Source organism: Ostrea edulis, chromosome 1 (assembly GCF_947568905.1).
Source record: "Ostrea edulis chromosome 1, xbOstEdul1.1, whole genome shotgun sequence".
NCBI classification, from domain to species: Eukaryota; Metazoa; Mollusca; class Bivalvia; order Ostreida; family Ostreidae; genus Ostrea; species Ostrea edulis.
The window spans coordinates 100,058,934-100,080,978 of NC_079164.1; the positions used below are offsets into that span (position 1 = coordinate 100,058,934).

The following is a 22,045-nucleotide window of genomic DNA, read 5'->3' on the forward strand; positions in this document are numbered from 1 at the left end:
AAATAATAATTCAAAATAACACGAATTCACAACTTTCTTGTTCTACCAGATCCAGTAATATATATTTAAAGTTGCAAATTTAGTTAAACTGAACATTGAAGAATACTTTCAGTTGCATATTATTCTTCCTTTCCTCTCTTTTTTCTTTAAAAAGGCCACTTACAGCACTACAAGGGTAAACTGAAAACACCAAAGTACACTTGCGTGTAACGAGGATGTTTCCTAAGTTAAAACTTTGCACAAGGTATGATATCATCGCAAACCCATACACATAAACAACACGATAAAAATGCATGTTGTCACGTTAATGACATCTGGTGTTATTAGTTTCTGGAGAGAAATGAAAAATTAACTACATTGTCTGATTGTATTGAATGTCACCAGTCCAAATTTTTATTTTATTATTTTTTATTTAGATTTTCATCGACTGTACATCAACTAAGAAAACTAAGCAGCAAAGGTAACTTGTTACTGATATAATATGTATTAAGTACAATTTTGAGAGGTGTTAATACCGTGAATTGAATGTAGTTTATATTTTAATACAATATTAGATCATGGTTCGAACCAAGATGTATATCTATAGTGTTTAAATAAAATGACTTGTTCATTTAAGATGTAACCCCCATTAACAAGATCCTGATCGCCAATCGCGGGGAAATTGCCTGTCGTGTTATTCGGACTGCTCGTCGTCTCGGTATCCAAACAGTCGCCGTGTACAGTGATGCCGATCGAGAGTCTCTTCATGTGGCAATGGTAAGCAACAAAATGTAGATATAAATGATCGAAAATCAAAACTTTTTCCCTTTGTCTCATCCATATATTTATGATTTTGTACTGAATTTTTTGTTTGCGTTATATTGGTTGTTAAGTTGAGTTTCTGTTACTTGTCAGGCAGATGAGGCCTTCCACATTGGTCCCCCAGCAGCAGCTCAGAGCTACCTCAAACAGGAGCAGATCATCCAAGTGGCTAAACAGTCAGGGGCTCAGGTATACCACACATAAAGGCCATCAGTGGCCATTGTATTTTTTATTTTTGCATTCTATTTTGTCAAATTCATTGGTTAAAATTTGATTGACAGATGTACATTCTTTTTGAATCTTTTACTTTTGAAAACAGAAAACTCATTTTGTCTGTTTTTATGATTTTCAGTGAATCAATTATTTTCTGACTATTGATTTGCCCAATATTAGGCCAAGTAAAATTAATTAGTAGATTATCATTCCCGCCCGCCCCTCGAAAATCGCCCCGCCCCGATTTTTTTTTATTTTTCAAAATTACGATTTCCGGATATTTTTATGTCCGGTCCAGTATCGTAAACATACTTTGTTTCACTTTGCCTTTTAGAAACCCAAATACACATGTAATTATGATTTATAAAGCCTTTTCTCAATGAGAGAAGGCATTTTCGAGGTCAAGAATACCATGGCGAAAAATAAAAAATAAAATCCTCCCACCCGCCCCATTTTTTTGTGAAGTTTGAATGATAATCTACTAATTAATTTTACTTGGCCTTATAAAGATGCATTTTTTTTATTAACTTGGTAGAGCACCTGTCTAGAAATTCAGGAGACTTGAGTTTAGATTACCTGCCCCCCCCCCCCTCCCAAAAAAAAAAGAACAATTTTTTTAAGCTTTGAAATTAATTATAATAAGTAACAAGACAAGACTTGTTATTAATACATTGTACATCACAAGTTAAGATACATTGTACATCACAAGTTAAGATACATTGTACATCACAAGTTAAGATACATTGTAAATCACAAGTTAAGATACATTGTATATCACAAGTTAAGATACATTGTCACAGTACATCTTAAGATTAGAATTAAGATATCATCAAACACTTTTTTGTCTTTCATAATGACACGTCTCTCAGATATAGTGAATTTCTACATGCATCTTTTGATTACAGGCAATTCACCCTGGATATGGATTTCTGTCGGAGAACACAGAATTTGCAGAGCTGTGCGGTAAAGAGGGAGTCATTTTTATTGGACCCCCTGCTTCAGCCATCAGAGATATGGGCATTAAAAGGTAATTTCAAACATTGCTCAAGTGCTCCTTATGTCATCATCTTGTATGTACGGAATATGATTTACTAAGTACAGTTTTTCATCATGTCATATAGTGGTTGTTTCCTGTGAATGGACATTTTTGTGATTTGATCCCTAAACAGTAGCAAATTGTGTTTTGTATTTCCAATTTTTGCGGTTGCATTAAACCTACATATACCATTTTGTACAGATCTATATATATTTGTATTTTGTGCAATCTGATTAAAATCAGCTTCTTAATCCGCTTCTCTTTTTTTAATTGTCGCGATACAAGGCCTCATGTAGCGATTTAAAAAAAAACAAGGAGTGGATCGAGGAGTTGATTTTAATCAGATTCTATTTTGTGATTTTTTCTACGGATTTTTCCTATCCACAAAATTTCATAAACAATGGACAAATGCCATGAACGCAGAAAAAACCTGTTAAATTATTTCAGTAGAATGCATCTGAAATATTTTGTTACTCTGAAACATGTCTTTCTCTTCTACTGAAGTAATAATCATTTACATTTCAGTACATCAAAGTCCATCATGGCTGGAGCAGGAGTTCCTGTTATAGAAGGTTACCATGGTGAGGACCAATCAAATGAAACATTGAAAAGAGAAGCAGCGATGATTGGTTACCCTGTGATGATCAAAGCAGTTAGGGGAGGTGGAGGAAAGGTAAATCTTAAGCCAACAGATGTACACTCATTAGAATATTCAACCTGCCAAGAAATGGACTGTAAGGAAATCTGATGATGGCTGAATTCATGTGAGAGATCTTATTGTGAGTTGCTATGTTACAGGGAATGAGGATCGCTATGAATGCCGAGGAGTTTGAAAGTCAGTTGGAGTCGGCCAGAACTGAGGGCCGGAAATCTTTTGGTGATGATGTGATGCTGCTGGAGAAATTTGTGCAGACACCAAGGTGCTACGCTCAAAATAGAATTTAATGATGTCTTTTCACCTTGTTTGCTAATTCATATACATGTAGTGAAATTTTGTGATCTGACTTTACTGTCAAGAAAACACAGAATCATTAATTTCATAGGGGCTCACTTTTCATGGGTACCTTTACTCCATGAATTTCAAATCCCAACAAAATACAAAATTCCTATCATGTTTTATTGTTTAGAAACCATATCCACGAAATTATATCCCAATGAATCTGTAAAATCTCAGCAATCCAGGAAATTTGCCTCCCCCTTTCCATGAATATTTAAATAATTTCCCCCGTAGTGGAATTTTATGACCTGACTTTGATAACTTACAGACATGTGGAGGTGCAGGTGTTTGGAGATAAGCATGGAAATTACGTTTACCTGTTTGAGAGAGACTGTAGTGTTCAGAGGAGACATCAGAAAATTATTGAGGAGGCTCCTGCGGTATGCCACACATTCAATGCATTCACTTCTCATTTTAATATGCTTGTACATGTTTCTATAAAATCCAGATGTTTGTCCATGTTTTTTTTTATTTTAAACAGCCTGATCTCACTGAAGAAGTACGGCGAGCTATAGGAGAGGCTGCGGTGCGTGCCGCTCGAGCTGTGGATTATGTTGGGGCTGGTAAGTACGGCGAGCTATAGGAGAGGCCGCAGTGCATGCCGCTCGAGCTGTGGATTATGTGGGGTCTGGTAAGTACGGCGAGCTATAGGAGAGGCCGCTGTGCGTACCGCTCGAGCTGTGGATTATGTGGGGGCGGGTAAGATCTGTTAGTCTACCAAGCAAGGACCGAATTCTGGGCTAAGGGGAAAGTGTGATCAGGGATAGACTCAAAATAAACTCCATGTTAGTTTTAACCAAAAATTGTTAGGTTTTATACTTTAGTATTTCATGATAAATACACGTTTAACAGTACAGGTAGTGTGTCTTGCATTGATCTTTCAAGGAACTGTTGAATTCATATTATGAATACAGGTAATATCTTTTACTGATCTTTGATTGATTGTATATTGTTTAATGTCCCACTCAAGAATCTTGCACTCAAATGGAGACGTCACCATTGCTGGTGAAGGGCTGCAAAATTTAGGCCCATGCTTGGCGCTTATGGCCATTGAGCAGGGGGGATCTTTATCATGCCACACGTGCTGTGACACAGGGCCTCAATTTTGCCGTCTCATCCAAAGGACTGCCCCAATTAGTTGCCTCTTATGACAAGCAAGGGGTACTGAGGACCTATTCTAACCCATATCCCCACAGGATACTGATCTTTAAAAGAACTGTTAAATTTGTGATATGAACACAGGTAATATCTTCTACTGATCTTTGAATGAATTGTCGAGTTCATGGTATTATGAATATGGGTAATATTTTTTACTGATCCTTGAAGGAACTTTTAAATTTGTGATATGAATACGGGTAATATTTGTTACTGATCTTTGAAGGAACTGTCGAGTTCATGGTATTATGAATACAGGTAATATCTTTTACTGATCTTTGAAGGAACTGTCGAGTTCATCATGGACAAGGACAAGAAATTCTACTTTATGGAGATGAACACCAGGTTACAGGTGGAGCACCCAGTAACGGAGATGGTAACAGGCACGGATCTAGTGGAGTGGCAGATCAAGGTGAGAACGGCAAACCAACAGTGCAGTGTAATGTCACAGAAAGGCTGCACAGGAATACACTGTACCAACTATTACAGTAAAACACACTTATAACAAACATGCTTATAACGAATTCATGTTTATTGTGAAGTGATGTTTATTTAGCTACGAGAGGAAAATATTGAAAATGTTATTGGATGTACCAGTAGTTAGGTTATAAAGAACTGGTTTTTGTTAGCACTGGATGTTCACTATATCCATATTTTACTGTAACAAGTAGAATTGATGTTTGTGTGGTATAGTTGATTTGGTTCACAGTGGACAAGCACATACATGTTCCATATACAGATCAAGAAAAGTTAAAAAAAAAATCTGCAAGTTTAAATTTATTGTGAAATTATCCTGTAGCTTCTTATATGATTTAACTCGCTGACAAAGTGTTAATGAGTTTGTGGCCACCAGCTAATATGTGTTCCTGGATGACTGTAAGGTAAACCATTTACAGGTAGCTGGGGGAGAATTTCTACCGGTTACACAAGATGAAATCAAACTGAGAGGACATGCATTTGAAGCTCGGATTTATGCTGAAGATCCAAACAATGCTTTCATGCCTGGAGCCGGTCCCCTAGACTACCTCAGAACTCCCAAACCTGATGAGAATACTCGTATAGAAACGGCAGTCCGGGAAGGTTAGTGTTCACGTAAAATCATTCAAATCAGTGGTATTTGTGGGTTTATATCAAACGTTTATACAACAACTTTTAACATCTTTGTGCTCTGTAACTGTCTGCAGGGAAATAATCATCCCCGTTTTATTTTTGCCCCGATTATCCTCATTGTCAGTAGGTGAATTTAAGACTGGGTGAAACTGGGTTTTTTTCTCCTGTCTCTCTTCTAATGCAACTGTTTCGCGGCAAATTTAATTTAAAATTGGTCTCATAATGAACTTCGAATATTGTTGCTGTCCAATAATTTTTGCCTCCGGTAGGGGACTATGTATTGCTATGCAGTACTCTCAGAATGCTTGTTTTCTCCTGTCTCTCTTCTAATGCAACTGTTTCGTGGCAAATTTAAAATGGGGAGAAACCATCTGCAAGTATAGAAAGGCAAAACTAACACAGGTTGAACCCCTGTATACAGTATGTAGGTAGCTGGGTCATAGTGTTTAAGTCAATGGTGTTTGTAAGTTTATATCAAACTTTCATACAACAATTTTAAATATTTTTGTGCCCTGTCATATAAATAGCTGGGACATATAGTGTTAGTCATGTCAACATCAGTGAGATACTGCTTGGCTTCATGCATCGCATCATAGATACTATCCTTATTGTTTGTCAGCTGAAATTCATTGTCACAGGAAAACCTCTCTACTTTGTCTTTTTGACCTAGGCATTTGACTTAGTCCGCATATTAAAGTTCTTTAGTAGACCATGAAAAGTCTGGGAGTCAAAGAGTTGGCAGTAGGGGTCATACAGGATGTGTGCTGCAATTCCAGGGGTCAAGCTGAAATAATGTAGCCCTCTCCGACTTTTTTTTTTGGTGTGAAACATCAGAATAAAAAAATCTGAGGGGGTTACATTATTGCAGCTACCATGGGAGTCGTGTAATTAAGGGTGAACAGTCAATACAATACACTGAGGAATGTAGAGGGAGGTGGAGTGCACCAAGGTTCAGTCGTCAGTTCACTTCTCTTCACGTTCATCCTGGAGGTACTTTCATGTGAGTTTCACACTGGTGTAACAAGCTGTAAGTCTGAAACTTGTCCAGCATCAGCCCACATGACAGAAATGCTGGAAGAGCAGACATGGAAACAAGCTGACTATTGCGTACCTATCAACAGGGGCTATCGTAGCAATATAGAGACCGAAACCAAATACATGTAGTGAGTGATGTCATTCTAATGTGAATGGTGTTGGTCATGCCTGTCTTCCACTCTTTTGTCTACTCATTTAGCTCAGTTCTAAGCAGCTACAGAGGACGTCTTCATCACACTTCATACACAGACACATCTTGGTAAGAGCATGATGGATATGCTCCTCTTATTTCTACCCTGACCTTCTTTATGACCTTGACTTTCTACCCTGACTTTCTTTATGACCTCGACTTCCCATTTCTGGATTTTGATTTAGCGCATTTCTGAAATACAACTTATAAGTATGAACATGATAATATTATTCCTAACTAACCTACTGGTTTTGAATGCGGACATCTTGATCGATAGAGAGTGAAACTGTACCCCCCTTCTTTACTTTGATTTACAATATAATTCCTAATTTTGCAGTTTGCTCATTTTTCACTATTCTATCACAGAGCATTGCATACCTATCAATGTTTATCAAAAATCTGCAGTAGCTAAAACAATTATACTGCTGTAATTCCATTAAAGATGTCTTCTGCAAACATCAAACACATATGTTTCTTAGTGAGAACATGACTAGGCCCAAATTTGTTCACCTTAACCATGTGTATGTCCTTGACCTCACATTTAGAGTTTAACCTTCCATGTCCTTGACCTCATATTTACAGTTTGGCCTTTTGTATGTCCTTGATCTAACAGTTACAGTTTGACTTTCAGTATGTCCTTGATCCAACATTTACAGTTTGACCTTCCGTATGTCCTTGAATATGTCCTTGACCTCACATTCCTGACTATTGAGGGTATCAATCTCAGACCTAAGGAGGTAGCTACACCAGAGTTTGATATAATGGGTGAGAAGTGGAGGATATGTACAACAATATTTTGGAATTAAAAACTTTCAGATTTACTTTATTTAGTCAAAAATTGCAGTTTTAGTAGAAAGCAATCTGGAAAAAAATGAAAACACCTGCTGGACTCAAACCTGCGATCTACAGTTCAGTAGTTGACGTGCTAACCTACTGAGCTACTCAACTAGGCAATGACATTTCAAATGAATAGACAAATATTGCTGATATTTATATTTTCATCCATATTTTAAAAGGAAGTCAGCCATTATGACAATGTAGAGTACCTCCTTAATACACAAACTTTGTGATGACTGTGACCTTCTGTGTGACCTTGATGTAATATTTATGGATTTTATGTTCAGCCTGTCTGAAGAACCACAGTGGGAAATCTATGTCCTTTGGATATCTATCTAGTTAATTTTCTTGGACAAAAATGATAAAGCATTGCTTTTCTGTTTTACAGGAGATGAAGTGTCTGTTCATTATGACCCAATGATTGCCAAACTAGTTGTCTGGTCAGATGACCGTCCCTCTGCACTCAGACGAATCCGATCAGCACTCTCTCAGTATCAAGTGAGTATTCACTCAGGTGTGACCATTTAACACTCTTAATATCAAGTGAGTATTCACTCAGGTGTAACCATTTAACACTCTTAATATCAAGTGAGTATTCACTCAGGTGTGAATCCATTTAACACTCTCTTTATATCAAGCGAGCATTCACTCAGGCAAATCCATTTAACTCTCTCTCTCTTGTATCAAGTGAATATTCACTCAGGTGTGAATCCATTTAACACTCTCTTAATATCTAGTGAGTATTGTGTAGAGATGTACAAGTTGAAGATCGCTAGCTTAGTTTTCTGTTCATGGTGACAATGTATTTTTAATGTAAAGTAGTAAATGAGAGTGATCAAAGTTGTACAAGTACAATAAACTGTTCATGAATGTCTGTATATTGAAACATCTGTACATGTATTATAAAGCACTGTGACTGTTCTGTTGTACAAGTACAATAAACTGTTCATGAATGTCTGTATATTGAAACATCTGTACATGTATTATAAAGCACTGTGACTGTTCTGTTGTACAAGTACAATAAACTGTACATGAATGTATATTGAAACATCTGTACATGTATTATAAAGCACTGTGACTGTTCTGTTGTACAAGTACAATAAACTGTTCATGAATGTCTGTATATTGAAACATCTGTACATGTATTATAAAGCACTGTGACTGTTCTGTTGTACAAGTACAATAAACTGTTCATGAATGTCTGTATATTGAAACATCTGTACATGTATTATAAAGCACTGTGACTGTTCTGTTGTACAAGTACAATAAACTGTTCATGAATGTCTGTATATTGAAACATCTGTACATGCATTATAAAGCACTGTGACTGTTCTGTCATCAACAGGTGCTTGGACTAAGTACTAACATCCAGTTTCTGATGGACTTGGCTGGTCACCCTGAATTTGAGGCTGGCAATGTCCACACAGACTTTATACCACAGCACTACGATCAGCTGTTTCCGGACCGCGGCTTATCTGACAAAACCATCTGTCAGGCAGCTATTTCTTTGATGCTGATTGAACAGGAAAAAACCCATCAACATGCTTGTAGCACCTTAGGTACTGATAAAAAAAAGACTTTGTACACATTAAGGAGGCACAATGCACTGATCAAAATTGTTGTGAAGAGAAAATAAGATGTGTGTAATAAAGTTATGGTGTTGGAAATTTTGTTTCATTTAACAAATAATGCAATTTTAGTGCAAAATTTTTAAGTGAAAAATTAAACCCCTGTGAGACTCGCATACACATTTACAGATTGTCGGTTAAAATCCCTAATCCACTGGCTTAACTAGAGGTGAAAAATTTAGATAGGAAAAAGATGTATCGCATTTGATTTTTTAACCAATGGCATTCTTCCGTTTGAAAACTTGTGATGATAAGTTATTGAATTTGTTCTTAATGCTAACATGAATTGATTTGATAGTCATTATTGTAACATTCAGTGCATGAACTGTCAGAAATCTTGTATTTCAGACCCCTTCTCTCCATTTTCTGCCCTATCATCTGTGAGAATAAATTCATCGGCAGTCCACAAAATATCACTTCAGGATGGAGATACTAGTAAGTTGCATTGACGAGAGTCGGAGGATAGTTCTTAATGTACTGTGGAATCATCAATCACCCTTACCCACTAATTCAGATCCCCAAGAACATTGATCAATTTTGTTTTTCAAAGCTAGGAAAATTTCATCCAGATTGCACTAGGTATCTAAAGACAATGTTATTTATTCATCACACTGTTGATTTTATACAGACCATAACCGAGTTGTTATTTCATGAACAAAATTTAATTAAATTTTTATTATAATGTACATGTATGTGCAAAGTAAATACAAGGAGTGTCGCATTATACTGTGCGTGTACCTACATGTATTTAAGCGGCTTTGGGGGTAAAGCAAGATGGCTATTTATGTTGCACTAAAATTATTTATCCATTATCATACATAGAGGAATCGCTAAATCGTGATGACGTCAAATAGTGCATCAGGTCTGACTCTACTGAATGTTTTACATGCTAAAATAAGTACACATGCAGTAATTGTATAGTCGCAATTATAATGAAATAAACAGTCCAACATACGGAAAACACCTTTTATTTCTTTTTCCATGAGTGTCAATTAACATCTCAACATGAGGGTTGAAGTTACCCACGAAATTACGTCTCCATAAACCAATAAAATTTTGGTTACCTGCAAACAATGACACACAACCCCCACCCCCCGAACAATGATGATTCCAAAGTGAGTTCAAGTGAGGTTTTCTTATCAAAATTTGTCCATAGTCTGTTTGTTTTGTTGTTTTGTTGCACCTTCTCAAGAATCACTGGTTCAATTTTAACCAACCATCCTTCAAACATTGCATTCATAGGTACTGACTGTATAGCGTACATGTATTTTTTGTCTGTGAGCGTAAAATTTGACAATTTTCTAGCTGTTAAGTATACAAAAAATTTAAGTGGAATGTATTTTGGCAGACATGGAGTTCCAAAACACAAAAATTGATCAACAGTGTGTAGTGTTTAAAATGTATCTGTAAAACGTTTAACTGTCCAAGTCTTTTGTCAGAAACAACTGACATAAAAAAAGTAGTTTTTTTACCTCTCAAGCTGAAGAGTTATCTTTCTTGTGAAAATATGTTTTACGACTGCAGACACATTTGGGTGCAAATTTAACCATTAAAAATTTTATGGCATGATACCAAACAGCTAAAATAAGCCAAAATTTTCACCTGGTGGGAAAAATAACTACTATATGGAATTATAGATTCAAGTTTCAAACATTGCATTCTAAGGTAATGTGGATTTACATTTCTTTCATTAAAGTCTCTTGCTCTTTTCCAAGGGAGATAAGTTAGAAAAGGTGAAAATAAGATGGGGTGCTTAAAAAAATCTTTCAAAAGCTACTAAACCAGAAAGCCTAATAGGTGTATGTATGTAAGCTTCCTTATATAAAAAAAAAATATGTTTGTTCGAACCGTCAACACGAGAGGTAGGGCAGGGCCACAATGAGGATTATTGACTTACACAAGGTCTGGAAATAGATAGGGAAAATTTTTTTCACAGTCTTTGTAAGAGTACAATTGGTCCAATCAATCTGCTAGCATGTAGTGTAGATACAAATTTGTTCAAAATAAGATCCTCAAGGCCAGGGTGGGTCCATAATAGGTGTTGAAATTTTGAAATCAGAAATTGTAAGAAAATTCTTAAAAAATCTGCAACAGAGAAACACAAGCCGTCAAACTAATGAGTAAGCATTGATTCATATCTGTGTCCCCAGGTAATAGTAGTTTAAAGTTTCATTTAAAAAGATGCATCATCGCTCAGGTGAACAATGTGACTCATAGGTGATTTGTATAGAAAGTATTTTGACTTGAGATTTTCCTTGCAGAGTATGAGATTGCCATTCAGGCAAACTCTGACAGAAGCTACAGTGTGATGTTTGGAGAGAAAAGTTATCAGGTTACAGGCGAGATACAGGATGAGGGGGAGGGCATTAAACTGACTTGCAGTGTGGATGGGGTCTTCTCCAAGGCTGAAGTGGTGATCAACAACAATACGTTGCATGTCTTTACCACTGTAAGTTTCACTGTAACATCAATGAACGGATTGGATTAAAACTTTGTGCATATCTTACATGCTGTTTTGATTGAAGTTTTTTAACATTCAAGGAAGTCATGAATATTTTTTTATTTTTGTGGCGGCAGAATTTTATGTTGTCATTGTCCAGAATACATCTTAAAAACCATTTATACTTTGATGAGCACAAGGTCACCATTTCCCACCACACAACAGGACTCGAAATTAACATATGCCCGTCAGTCTGTGACTGGTTAAAAGTGTGACGAATTGACATACATTTGTTTTAGTCAGTCCGATGGGACTGGTCAATTTCCTAAAGCATTATTTTGGAAAATATATTTATGGAATCTTAAAACACACATTTGGCATGCTTTGATCTGAAGATATCAGACAAATCTGATTCATAAATTATAAATCCACATAAGTGTTACAATATTGTCTGAGGCATATTGAGTTAAATTTCATTTTAATAACATAAACGAAATATGTTTAATTATTTCTGGAAAACTCTGTTGGACTGGTAAATTTTTCTGTGAACTGGTTGAAATTATACTCCATCAGTCTGGCTGGACTGGTGACATAAAAAGTTAGCTTCAAGCCCTGACACAATGTGTCCTGTGGGGGTGGGGGTGGGAGGGGGGTATTAGTCTCATTTGGACAGAACTAGTTATGGACAGTTACATGGTCGCCTTCAAATTATTGATTGATGTTTAGATTCACACATGAATAACAATTCAGCTTATTCTAGTACACTGCCTTTAATACCGGTGCTTTCCAAAAAAGGGAGACAACTCTATTTAAACACAATCTTGGTGCTAAATTTATGCAGATTCATTAATGGTCACAAATAAAGCAGAAATTTGATACACTTGTGAAATTCCTAATTTACAGGTGTATAGGAAAAATAAAATAAATTGTTTTCTCAAAAACCAGAAGGGTTAAATGTATTAAATTAATATGAAAGCTTCCTTTTGTATTTTAGTTTGTACAAATTATGTCCCTTTAGTAGGGGATATAATAGAGGACTAATGTTTTACATAGGAATATGTTACAACTTGTGTTTAAGTAATATGGAGGTGTTTTTATATAGAGTAGATTAAATTTTTTCATTCCATTACCCTAGAGTCATAGCATGTCCACAATAAATCCATTGAGGTGTCCCTAATGTTAGGCTTCTGTCTTATTCATGTAAGGGTTGTAACCCATGGGCCTCTGTTTGATTCATGTAAGTGTTGTAACCCATGGGCCTTCTGTCTGATTCATGTAAGGGTTGTAGCCCATGGGCCTTCTGTCTGATTCATGTAAGTGTTGTAACCCATGGGCCTCTGTTTGATTCATGCAAGTGTTGTAACCCATGGGCCTCTGTTTGATTCATGCAAGTGTTGTAACCTATGGGCCTTCTGTTTGATTCATGTAAGGGTTGTAACCCATGGGCCTTCTGTCTGATTCATGTTAGTGTTGTAACCCATGGGCCTCTGTTTGATTCATGCAAGTGTTGTAACCTATGGGCCTCTGTTTGATTCATGCAAGTGTTGTAACCTATGGGCCTCTGGGGTTTCTGTGTACTTTTTAGTTTGAGGAATTGTATGTTCAAAGATTTTTTGGAATTCAGAATTATTTTGTGTTCATCATAATTTTCTGTCTTGCTGTAAATTAGTACTGTCATATTTTCATTAGAAATAATTATGAAATGCATGAAATTTGAATTATTTAAAATTGTGTGAAAATGGATTTCCACAAGAAGTGATTGAAATGACCAGAAGCTGGTTAAAATTAGTGTACTATACCTGTGTAAATACATTGTGTTTCCATTGTCAGACTTGATACACATTTAAAATTGTTTTATTTCAAGGATGGCAGGTGTGACCTTCAAATGCCAGTTCCCTCATATCTCAAGTCAAAGGATGAATCGGGCTTTTCGCAGGACGTCTTGGCCCCTATGCCTGGAGTGGTGGAAAAAGTGTTGGTTTCTCCAGGTACCCAAGTGCAAAAAGGTGACCCACTGGTGGTCATGATAGCCATGAAAATGGAGGTATGCTCATGTTTGATCAAATTTACCAAGGGCTATAACAATTGCCATTTATCAACCATAAAAGCATTTTCATATTTAAGGACACTTACTATAAACAAAGTTCTCTGTTTTCAGATATTTCTGTGCAAAATGTGAATAAATATACAAAACATGTCAAAGTAGCAACATTACAAACTGAATTACGTCCCGTTGATCAAATTATCAGAGTTTACTGGGTATTTGTTTTCAGAGCTTTACACACATTGATTAACAAATTGCTCTAGGTGCATCATGTTGGTTAATAAATATCAGTAAATACTCTACAGTAAGCTAACTTTCAAACATACCCCAATTTTGTCAAAAACTGTAAAAATGGAACTCTTCAAAAGGAGTTGTCTACTAATTTTAATTTAGAGGTCATTTCATGTGACAATTAGGTATCGAAATTTGGAATTTTATTCATCTGTGGAGTTTTTTTGTTTTAAGTGAGCACTGTGGCCCATGAGCCTCTGGTTTATCTTTTGCAGTATATAATACGGGCTCCAAAAGATGCCAAAGTACAAACCATTCTGTACAACGAGGGAGAGACTGTGGCCAAGGGAACAACTCTCGTTCATTTTGAGGAGGAACAATCCAAGCAAGAGACGGACCCGAAATAAGATGAAGACTTCTCACAAAGCAGTGTGATGAACAGAGACGGACCCTGAATAAATAAAAAGATGTCTCACAAAACATTAACCAGTGGGTGAACAATATTGAACAATCATTTATAGCTGCTGCTTTTGAAATAAATATATGAAGAGTAGCATAATGGGGTGAACAATTTTTTTGTCTTGCTTTTACAACCAGAGGCGTAGTACATACATGTAAATATTAACTAGAAAACTGACAAGTGGGAAAGGGCCCCACAATAAATCTGAAAAGGGGTCTTCTTCTCCCTAATCCAATCAAAAGGGGTCTTTCTCTGCCTAATCCAATCAAAAGGGGTTTTTCTCTGTCTAATCCAATCAAAAGGGGTCTTTCTCTGCCTAATATCTAAGTATTATGAATATGAAATCATGTATGTATTATGAAAATATTCCCAAGAAAAATTGAGTTTTTGTGTGTCAGAGAAAGTGCTGAATCTTCAGTCACTAACTGAGCTATAATTTATATAGCCACCAGCGACTGACTGCCATGTGTGTATGGCGTGTTCTTACTTCACCATTTTAGTGATGTGTTCACTGGGACATACAATGATCCTTTACTGGATACATCAATGTAACTCCATGTGTACTTAAGATTTAGAAATAAAAGACTTTTCTATTTTTGAATAATTTTACATCAATACCCAGTTAAAAAATCAACTCTCTAATGCTTCTTTTTTACGAAAATCCAAAATTAAATCCAGGTGTAGACTTGAGGCACCACACAAAACTCAGGTGTAGTCTCAAGGTGCCACACAAAACTCAGGTGTAGACCCAAGGTGCCACACAAACTCAGGTGTAGACCTCAGGTACTATACATACTCAGGTGTAGACCCAAGGTGGAACACAAACTCAGGTGTAGATCCAAGGTGCCACACAAACTCAGGTGTAGATCCAAGGTGCCACACAAACTCAGGTGTAGACCCAAGGTGCCACACAAACTCAGGTATAGACCCAAGGTGCCACTCAAAACTCGGATGTAGACCTCATATGCTATACAGACTCAGGTGTAGACCCAAGGTACCACACAAAACTCAGGTGTAGACCCAAGGTGCCACACAAAACTCAGGTTTACACCCAAGGTGCCACACAAAATTCAGGTGTAGACCCAAGGTGCTACACAAACTCGGGTGTAGACCCAAGGTGCCACACAAAACTCAGGTGTAAACCCAAGGTGCCACATAAACTCAGGTGTCAACCCAAGGTGCCACACAAAACTCAGGTGAAGACCTCAGGAAATATACACACTCAGGTGTAGACCCAAGATTTCATGCAAAACTCAGGTGTAGACCCAAGGTGCCACACATAACTCAGGTTTTGACCCACGGTGCCACATATACTCAGGTGTAACCCACAGTGCCACACAAAACTCAGGTGTCGATCCAAGATGCCACACAAATCTCAGGTATAGACCCAAGGTGCCACACAAATCCAAGTGTAAACCCAAGGTGCCACACAAAACTCGGATTTTGACCCAAAGTGCCATGTATACTCAGGTGTAACCCATGGTGCCTCACAAAACTCAGGTGTAGACCTAAGGTGCCACACAAACTCGGGTGTAGACCCAAGGTGCCACACAAATCTCAAGTGTAGATCTAAGGTGCCACACAAAACTCAGGTTTTGACCCAAAGTGCCTCGTATACTCGGGTGTAACCCATGGTGCCTCACAAAACTCAGGTGTAGACCTAAGGTGCCACACAAACTCAGGTGTAGACCCAAGGTGCCACACAAATCTCAGGTGTAGACCTAAGGTGCCACACAAATCCAAGTGTAGACCCAAGGTGCCACATAAACTCAGGTTTAGACCCAAGGTGCCACATATACTCAGGTGTACACCTTAGGTGCCACACAAAACTCAGGTGTAGACCTCAGGTACTATACATACTCTGGTGTACACCCAAAGTGCCAAACAAAACTCAGGTGTAGACCCAAGGTGCCACACAAAACTCAGGTGTAGACCCAAATCTCAGGTGTAGACCTAAGGTGCCACACAAATCCAAGTGTAGACCCAAGGTGCCACATAAACTCAGGTTTAGACCCAAGGTGCCACATATACTCAGGTTTAGACCCAAGGTGCCACATATACTCAGGTGTACACCTTAGGTGCCACACAAAACTCAGGTGTAGACCTCAGGTACTATACATACTCTGGTGTACACCCAAAGTGCCAAACAAAACTCAGGTGTAGACCCAAGGTGCCACACAAAACTCAGGTGTAGACCCAAGGTGCCACACAAATCCAGGTGTAGACTCAAAGTGCCACACAAACTCAGGTGTAGACCTCAGGTACTATACAGACTCAGGTGTAAACCCAAGGTGCTACACAAACTCATGTGTAGACCCAAGGCACCACACAAACTCAGGTGTAGACCCAAGGCACCATACAAAACTCAGGTGTACACCAAAGGCACCACACAAAACTCAGGTGTAGACCCAAAATGCCACATAAACACAGGTGTACACCTCAGGTACTATACAGACTCAAGTGTACACCCAAAGTGCCACATAAACTAAAGTGTACACCCAAAGTGGCAAGGTGCAAAACAAAATGCAAGTGTAGACCCAAGATGCCACATAAACCCAGGTGTAGACCCAAGGTGCCACACAAACTCAGGTGTAGAATCAAGGCACCAACAAAACTCAGGTGTAGACCCAAGGTGCCACATAAACCCAGGTGTAGACCCAAGGTGCCACACAAACTCAGGTGTAGACCCAATGTGGCAAAGTGCCACACAAATCAGGTGTAGACCAAACTCAGGTGTAGAATAAGGCACCACACAAAACTCAAGTGTAGACCCAAGGTTCCACACAAACTCGAGTGTAGACCCAAAGTGCAACACACACTCAATGTTAACCTAAGGTACAGCAAAAAGTTGGGTGTATACCTGAGGTGTAACAAACTCAGTGTAAACCTAAGGTACAACACAAATTTGGGTTTACACCTGGCATTGGGGTGTTACAAACTTGGGTGTAGATCCCAGATGCCTCACGACACTTGCCACAATCTTTAAATTTCTTCAAATGTATCCACTAGTGGAAATGGTCATCTTATCCCCTATATTGGCCCCATCTTTTGATGGGTGAAGTCTGAATAATTCTGGACAAAAACTGCTACAGTTACAGATTGCATAACCTTGGTACACCTGAGTGTTTGAGACATAGAAAACTGAGCAGTACACAAACTTCTAGACTTGTGTTTGCCCTGTGATAACAAAAATAAAATATGTACAAGGTTTACATCCTGAACCTCCCTATCAATGATACTAACATGAATCAACTTTTACTTAATCTGAATAAGTTCAGTACATAATACTTTGCAAGACATGATTTCAGTTAGGCCCAACAAAAGAGTATAATTTACTCGAACAAGCAAAGACAATAGGGTAAGTAAGCCAGAATTTTTCAGTTTTTATATTGATTATATTTTAATTAATATGTCCTAACTGAATCAAAGCTATAAAACACAATTATTTTTACTGTGCTGTGAAACGCATCTGTGCTGTGTCTACTTCAATTCCTTTTTGCACCGAGTATTTTCTGAGGCACTAATTTTTTTATATTTTGCAGTGAAACAACATTTTGGTGCGCACATGATAGTCTGTAGGGAAACTGTAAACATATTTTTGTAGGCCTTAGTAACTTGAAATATTTCAAAGGCCTTGACAACAAATTCACAATGCTTACAAAAACTTTATTTCAAATTTGACTTAATGAAACTTTCTGCCTCATTTAGAACTTGTTGAAAGTCTTTGTATTTTTTAACACAGCTTAACGCAGAGTTAAGATTGAGCCACTTATAGTCAATATGTTCGTCAGACAGCGTCACCGGTGTGTGGGGGTCCTTTAGCTCCGAGAGCCAGTACACCACTTTCTTTGGTTTCCCATTTACTTCATAGTTCAATGTCCTTTGGAAGTTGTCAAACATGTTGAAATCGTTCTTCTTCAGCCCCGCCTCTTCCTCGGTTTCTCTCAGGGCAGTTTGTAGTTCCGTCTCTCCAGGGTCCACGTGGCCTGCAAAATGTTCTGAGATTAATACAGAATTTCTGATGTACATTTTGTATGCACAATAATACAGAACTGTAGTCTGGTCTGGATTTCTCAAAAAATATGCAAGTCAAAACTTGGACTTATGAGATTTTGCTTAAATAACAGAAAACTCCAGAATTCTCTTCACTAGCTGTAATATTTTAACACAGTGGAGCTGAAACTTGTCAACAAGATAAGAATGCAGTCTTCAAACTGCTGTGTGAATCAAAAACAAGATACCGGTAAATGGTGGACAGACTAAAATAAAAGGAAGGGGGAACAGGATGGAAGGATAGAAACACAAGTTGTGTTTGTGAAACATTGATGCCTTCGATTGGTTACAAGATGATTCTGGTAACCACAAGAAAGCTAGGTCTTGTCACAGGGATTATACACATGTGAAATATGAAAGCCCTAGCATGAAGCATTCAAAAGTTATGGCTAAGGTTAAAGTTTTCAAAAAAAAAAGTCAAACACCAAGATGAAGGTGATGTCCAAACTACATCATTACCAAAAGACTGGTCGCACTCGCCCCAAGTCCTATATCGCAATCCGGTGAGCCTTGTTTGATCCCCTATTGTGGCCCCATCCTACCCCAGGGGCCATGATATGACCAATTTTGAATCTACGCTCACTCAGGAAGCTTTCAAATAAGTTTTGTGATTTTGGTCCAGTGGTTCTTGAGAGGATTTTTAAAAGCTGCCAGCATATTTGTAAGACTCTAAAGTGCGATGGCACTCCAAAGTGCGATGGTCCCGCCAAACCCCGATGGTCTGCGCCAAACTCCGATGGTGTGACACGCCAAAGTGCGATGGTCCACACTCATGTGACAAAGTGCGATGGTCTGACACGCCAAAATGCGATGGTGGTGCCGAAATCCATTGGTTTGTAAACGACACAGTGTTGTGGTACATACTGTACCAACCGTGTGTTGTTTCACTAAAATATCAGTGCAAAATCCATGCATAAAAAATAAGAAGTTCAACTTATTTCATTACCATTTAGTTGTCGTGTTATTAAACACAAAACTTTCCAACGTGAAATCGTATAGAATGTTTTGCATTATAGCATATTCCCAGGATTTTATTAGATCCACGTGTACGTCACAAGTAATAAATGATCATGGATTAAAGAATGTTTGAGCAGCGAAGATAGTTCTACAACAAATGTAGATTGCCGTTCTCATTATCCTCAACCTCGTACATACCTTGCCGTTGCTGTCGTACGAGTTGCATTTCTTCGGTTTCATTTTGACGTTAAGAATGACGTCACAATGACATGACGTCACAAACGTTACTGAACTCCGCACCATCGGACTTTGGCGTGGCCATCGCACTTTGCCATCCGTAACGTTAACAAACCATCGCACTTTGGCGCAGACCATCGCATTTTGGCGTGACCATCGCATTTTGGAGTGACCATCGCACTTTAGAGTCTTACATATTTTCACCATTTCTTCATAAAGGGGACGTCCTTCCATTAAATTAATTTTGAATTCCATTTACCCAGGGATGCATGCTTAAATTACTGTAAGTTTGGTTGAAATTGGCCTTTTGGTTCTGGAGAAGAAGCCATATAAATCCTATTAACAATTGATTAAAAAGTTTACAGATGGACACCGGACAACATGTGTTTGAGCTCAAATGAGCTTCTCACTGACAGATGTAACAGGAAGGGAGAAAATGCAATGGACCAAACCAGGATTCGAACCCAGGCCCCCTGAATCTCTAGTCAGGTGCTCTATGAACTGAGCTATCTGGCCACCGGCTGACCACTACATTCCTCCCTCCTTAAATGTCTTCACACTTGAAGACATCAACCCAGGTGGATCTTAATCCCCTGGCAGGCATTCCACCTGTCAGTTCCAGGGACTGGTCATGGCACCAAATGTAACAGGAAGGAAGAAAATGTAACGGACCAGACCAGGATTCGAACCCAGGCCCCCTGAATTCTCTAGTCAGGTACTCTAAGAACTGATCTATCTGGCAACCAGCGATCAAACCCGGCTGACCGCTACACAGACAAGGGGCGCCTTCATACTACCCATAGTCTTCTACATCTCCGTAAACCAACTCTGGCAGAAGTTTGGGGCATCATAAACAATGTCCAAATTGAAAGTAGCTACTTTTCACTTTCATTATCACTTACTGCACGAGTATTAAATTGGAGGATTTTTGTTTTTTGTTTTTGTTTGGTGTTTTTTTGTTGTTGGTTTTTTTTTGTTTGTTTGTTTGTTTTAAGGTTAAAACAAAGGTTAACTTATATTTTACTTTGATACATTACAATCCTTTTAAATATTAGACATCCCCAGGCCAAGTCTGCTGGCATGCCCTCCACTATTATTGATAAGACAGGGCGCTCGCACTCGTTATCAATGACAGCGGGCCAGTCTAGATGTACTAGAACATTGCAGATGAAGATCAGACAAGGAATATAATGCTACCTTTAGGTGGTGTCCAGTGATGTTCACCATACGAAGTTTGAAGCAATAAATACTGAATTTCTTTTTCGAAGCGTCTGAAAACAATGAAACCTGCTGCTACTTTCTGTTTTGGATTCATCGTTGTAAGCAACCGTAACTACTCGGTCATTTCCGTGATCGAAAAAAATATCTTCGGGAATGCACTAATCTACGAAAGCCCATTGAGCTCATTTCGTAGGTAAAAAAAAATTATAACCAAAACTTTCGCGTAACAAAATAGGATTCATATTTGTACTTAATTAATACTGGACAGTGGTCAGTGCTTAGTTAACAACCTCTTTTAATGCGGGGTATAAAATTTCGTCCATTGTAAAATTTCACAGAATTTCAAACAAATCTCTGAATTCATGTTTAGTATGACACGCCAAATTCACAAAAATGAGCTAAACATAGTTTCACAGTTGGTAAACTAGGTTTATCGACTGTAAACTATAGTTTACGAACTGTAAACTATAGTTAACGATTCGTTAACTGTAGTTTTCATCCGTAAAACTATATTTAGCGGTTGTAAACTATAGTTTACAAATGCTAATCCAAGTTTATCTGTCTTGAGATAAACGTTAACTATAGATTTTGCTGATAAATACAGATTCACATTTGTAAACTATAATTTACATTCGTTAAAGTAGTTCACAATTGTTGATCCTAGTTTCACAAATTGTGATACTATATTTATCAGATAAATTATGACTTGTAAACCGTAGTTTACAATCGTGAAACCGTATTTATCAGATAAACTATGTTTTGCAATCGCTAATGATTGTTTTCATTGTTAATTATAGTTTACGCTTGTGAAACATAGATTATCTGTTAACTATGGTTTACTGATGTAAAATATAGATTAACGTCGTTAACTATAGTTTACGGTCCGTAAACTATAGTTTACAGTCGATAAACCTAGTTTGTCAACTGTGAAACTATGTTTAGCTCATTTTTGTGAATTTAGCGTGCCATAGAACTTTATGCTATTGAGTAAACTATATGCTTAATCTAGATTTGCTTTTGATTCGTTTGATATCCTGGGGGAAAAGCCTCAGAATGTCTCTAGAAAGCACTTGGTGACCTATAAAAAAAAAATCTTCCAATAGAAGATGAAGCCACACTTTTCAAAGGTTATGTCCCTTGGCTGTTGACAGCATCTTTGGGGTGGGGGGGTGGGGGGGGGGGGGGCTATAGAATTCTCACAGCAACCTTTGTAACTAACTGTTTTGTGAATTTGTCATTTGATATGCTTTTGGTTTGGTTTTAATGTCTAGATAGACATCTCCTATGTGACAATAACACTAAATATGTACAACAGAATCAAAGCTACAATGTAGGTCAGTAAGACGTTAAAGCTGTCAAATTATATCAATAGATTAATGTTTATAGGTTATAGACTTTGT

At 37.8% G+C, this 22,045-nt stretch overlaps 2 protein-coding genes across 2 annotated transcripts; one reads left to right on the forward strand and one right to left on the reverse strand.

Moving 5' to 3' along the window:
• Nucleotides 1-37: 37 nt before the first annotated feature.
• Nucleotides 38-14,273, forward strand: LOC125670487 (methylcrotonoyl-CoA carboxylase subunit alpha, mitochondrial-like). The gene is made up of 18 exons (XM_056140674.1): nucleotides 38-54; nucleotides 155-244; nucleotides 417-460; nucleotides 617-756; nucleotides 895-990; nucleotides 1,920-2,041; nucleotides 2,576-2,723; nucleotides 2,849-2,970; nucleotides 3,316-3,427; nucleotides 3,529-3,610; nucleotides 4,487-4,614; nucleotides 5,099-5,282; nucleotides 7,763-7,872; nucleotides 8,720-8,933; nucleotides 9,351-9,437; nucleotides 11,264-11,451; nucleotides 13,307-13,486; nucleotides 13,993-14,273. The coding sequence occupies exons 2-18, from the start codon at nucleotides 216-218 to the stop codon at nucleotides 14,122-14,124; spliced, it is 2,118 nt and encodes a 705-aa protein (XP_055996649.1). The 5' UTR covers nucleotides 38-54; nucleotides 155-215; the 3' UTR covers nucleotides 14,125-14,273.
• Nucleotides 14,274-17,828: 3,555 nt separating this feature from the next.
• LOC125664781 (bis(5'-nucleosyl)-tetraphosphatase [asymmetrical]-like) lies at nucleotides 17,829-20,800 on the reverse strand. Its single transcript, XM_048897589.2, has 2 exons — nucleotides 20,622-20,800; nucleotides 17,829-18,163 (listed from the first exon to the last, which is right to left on the reverse strand). Exons 1-2 carry the CDS (start codon nucleotides 20,737-20,739, stop codon nucleotides 17,844-17,846), a joined length of 438 nt encoding a protein of 145 aa, XP_048753546.2. The 5' UTR covers nucleotides 20,740-20,800; the 3' UTR covers nucleotides 17,829-17,843.
• Nucleotides 20,801-22,045: the final 1,245 nt, after the last annotated feature.

Coding starts and splice junctions, on each gene's coding strand:
- LOC125670487 (XM_056140674.1), top strand. CDS start 216: ATGTTTCCTAAGTTAAAACTTTGCACAAG. Junction 245..416: donor AAGTTAAAACTTTGCACAAG/GTATGATATCAT, acceptor TTTTTTATTTAG/ATTTTCATCGACTGTACATC. Junction 757..894: donor AGTCTCTTCATGTGGCAATG/GTAAGCAACAAA, acceptor GTTACTTGTCAG/GCAGATGAGGCCTTCCACAT.
- LOC125664781 (XM_048897589.2), bottom strand. CDS start 20,739: ATGAATCCAAAACAGAAAGTAGCAGCAGGTTTCATTGTTTTCAGACGC. Junction 18,164..20,621: donor TCACTGGACACCACCTAAAG/GTAGCATTATAT, acceptor AACATTTTGCAG/GCCACGTGGACCCTGGAGAG.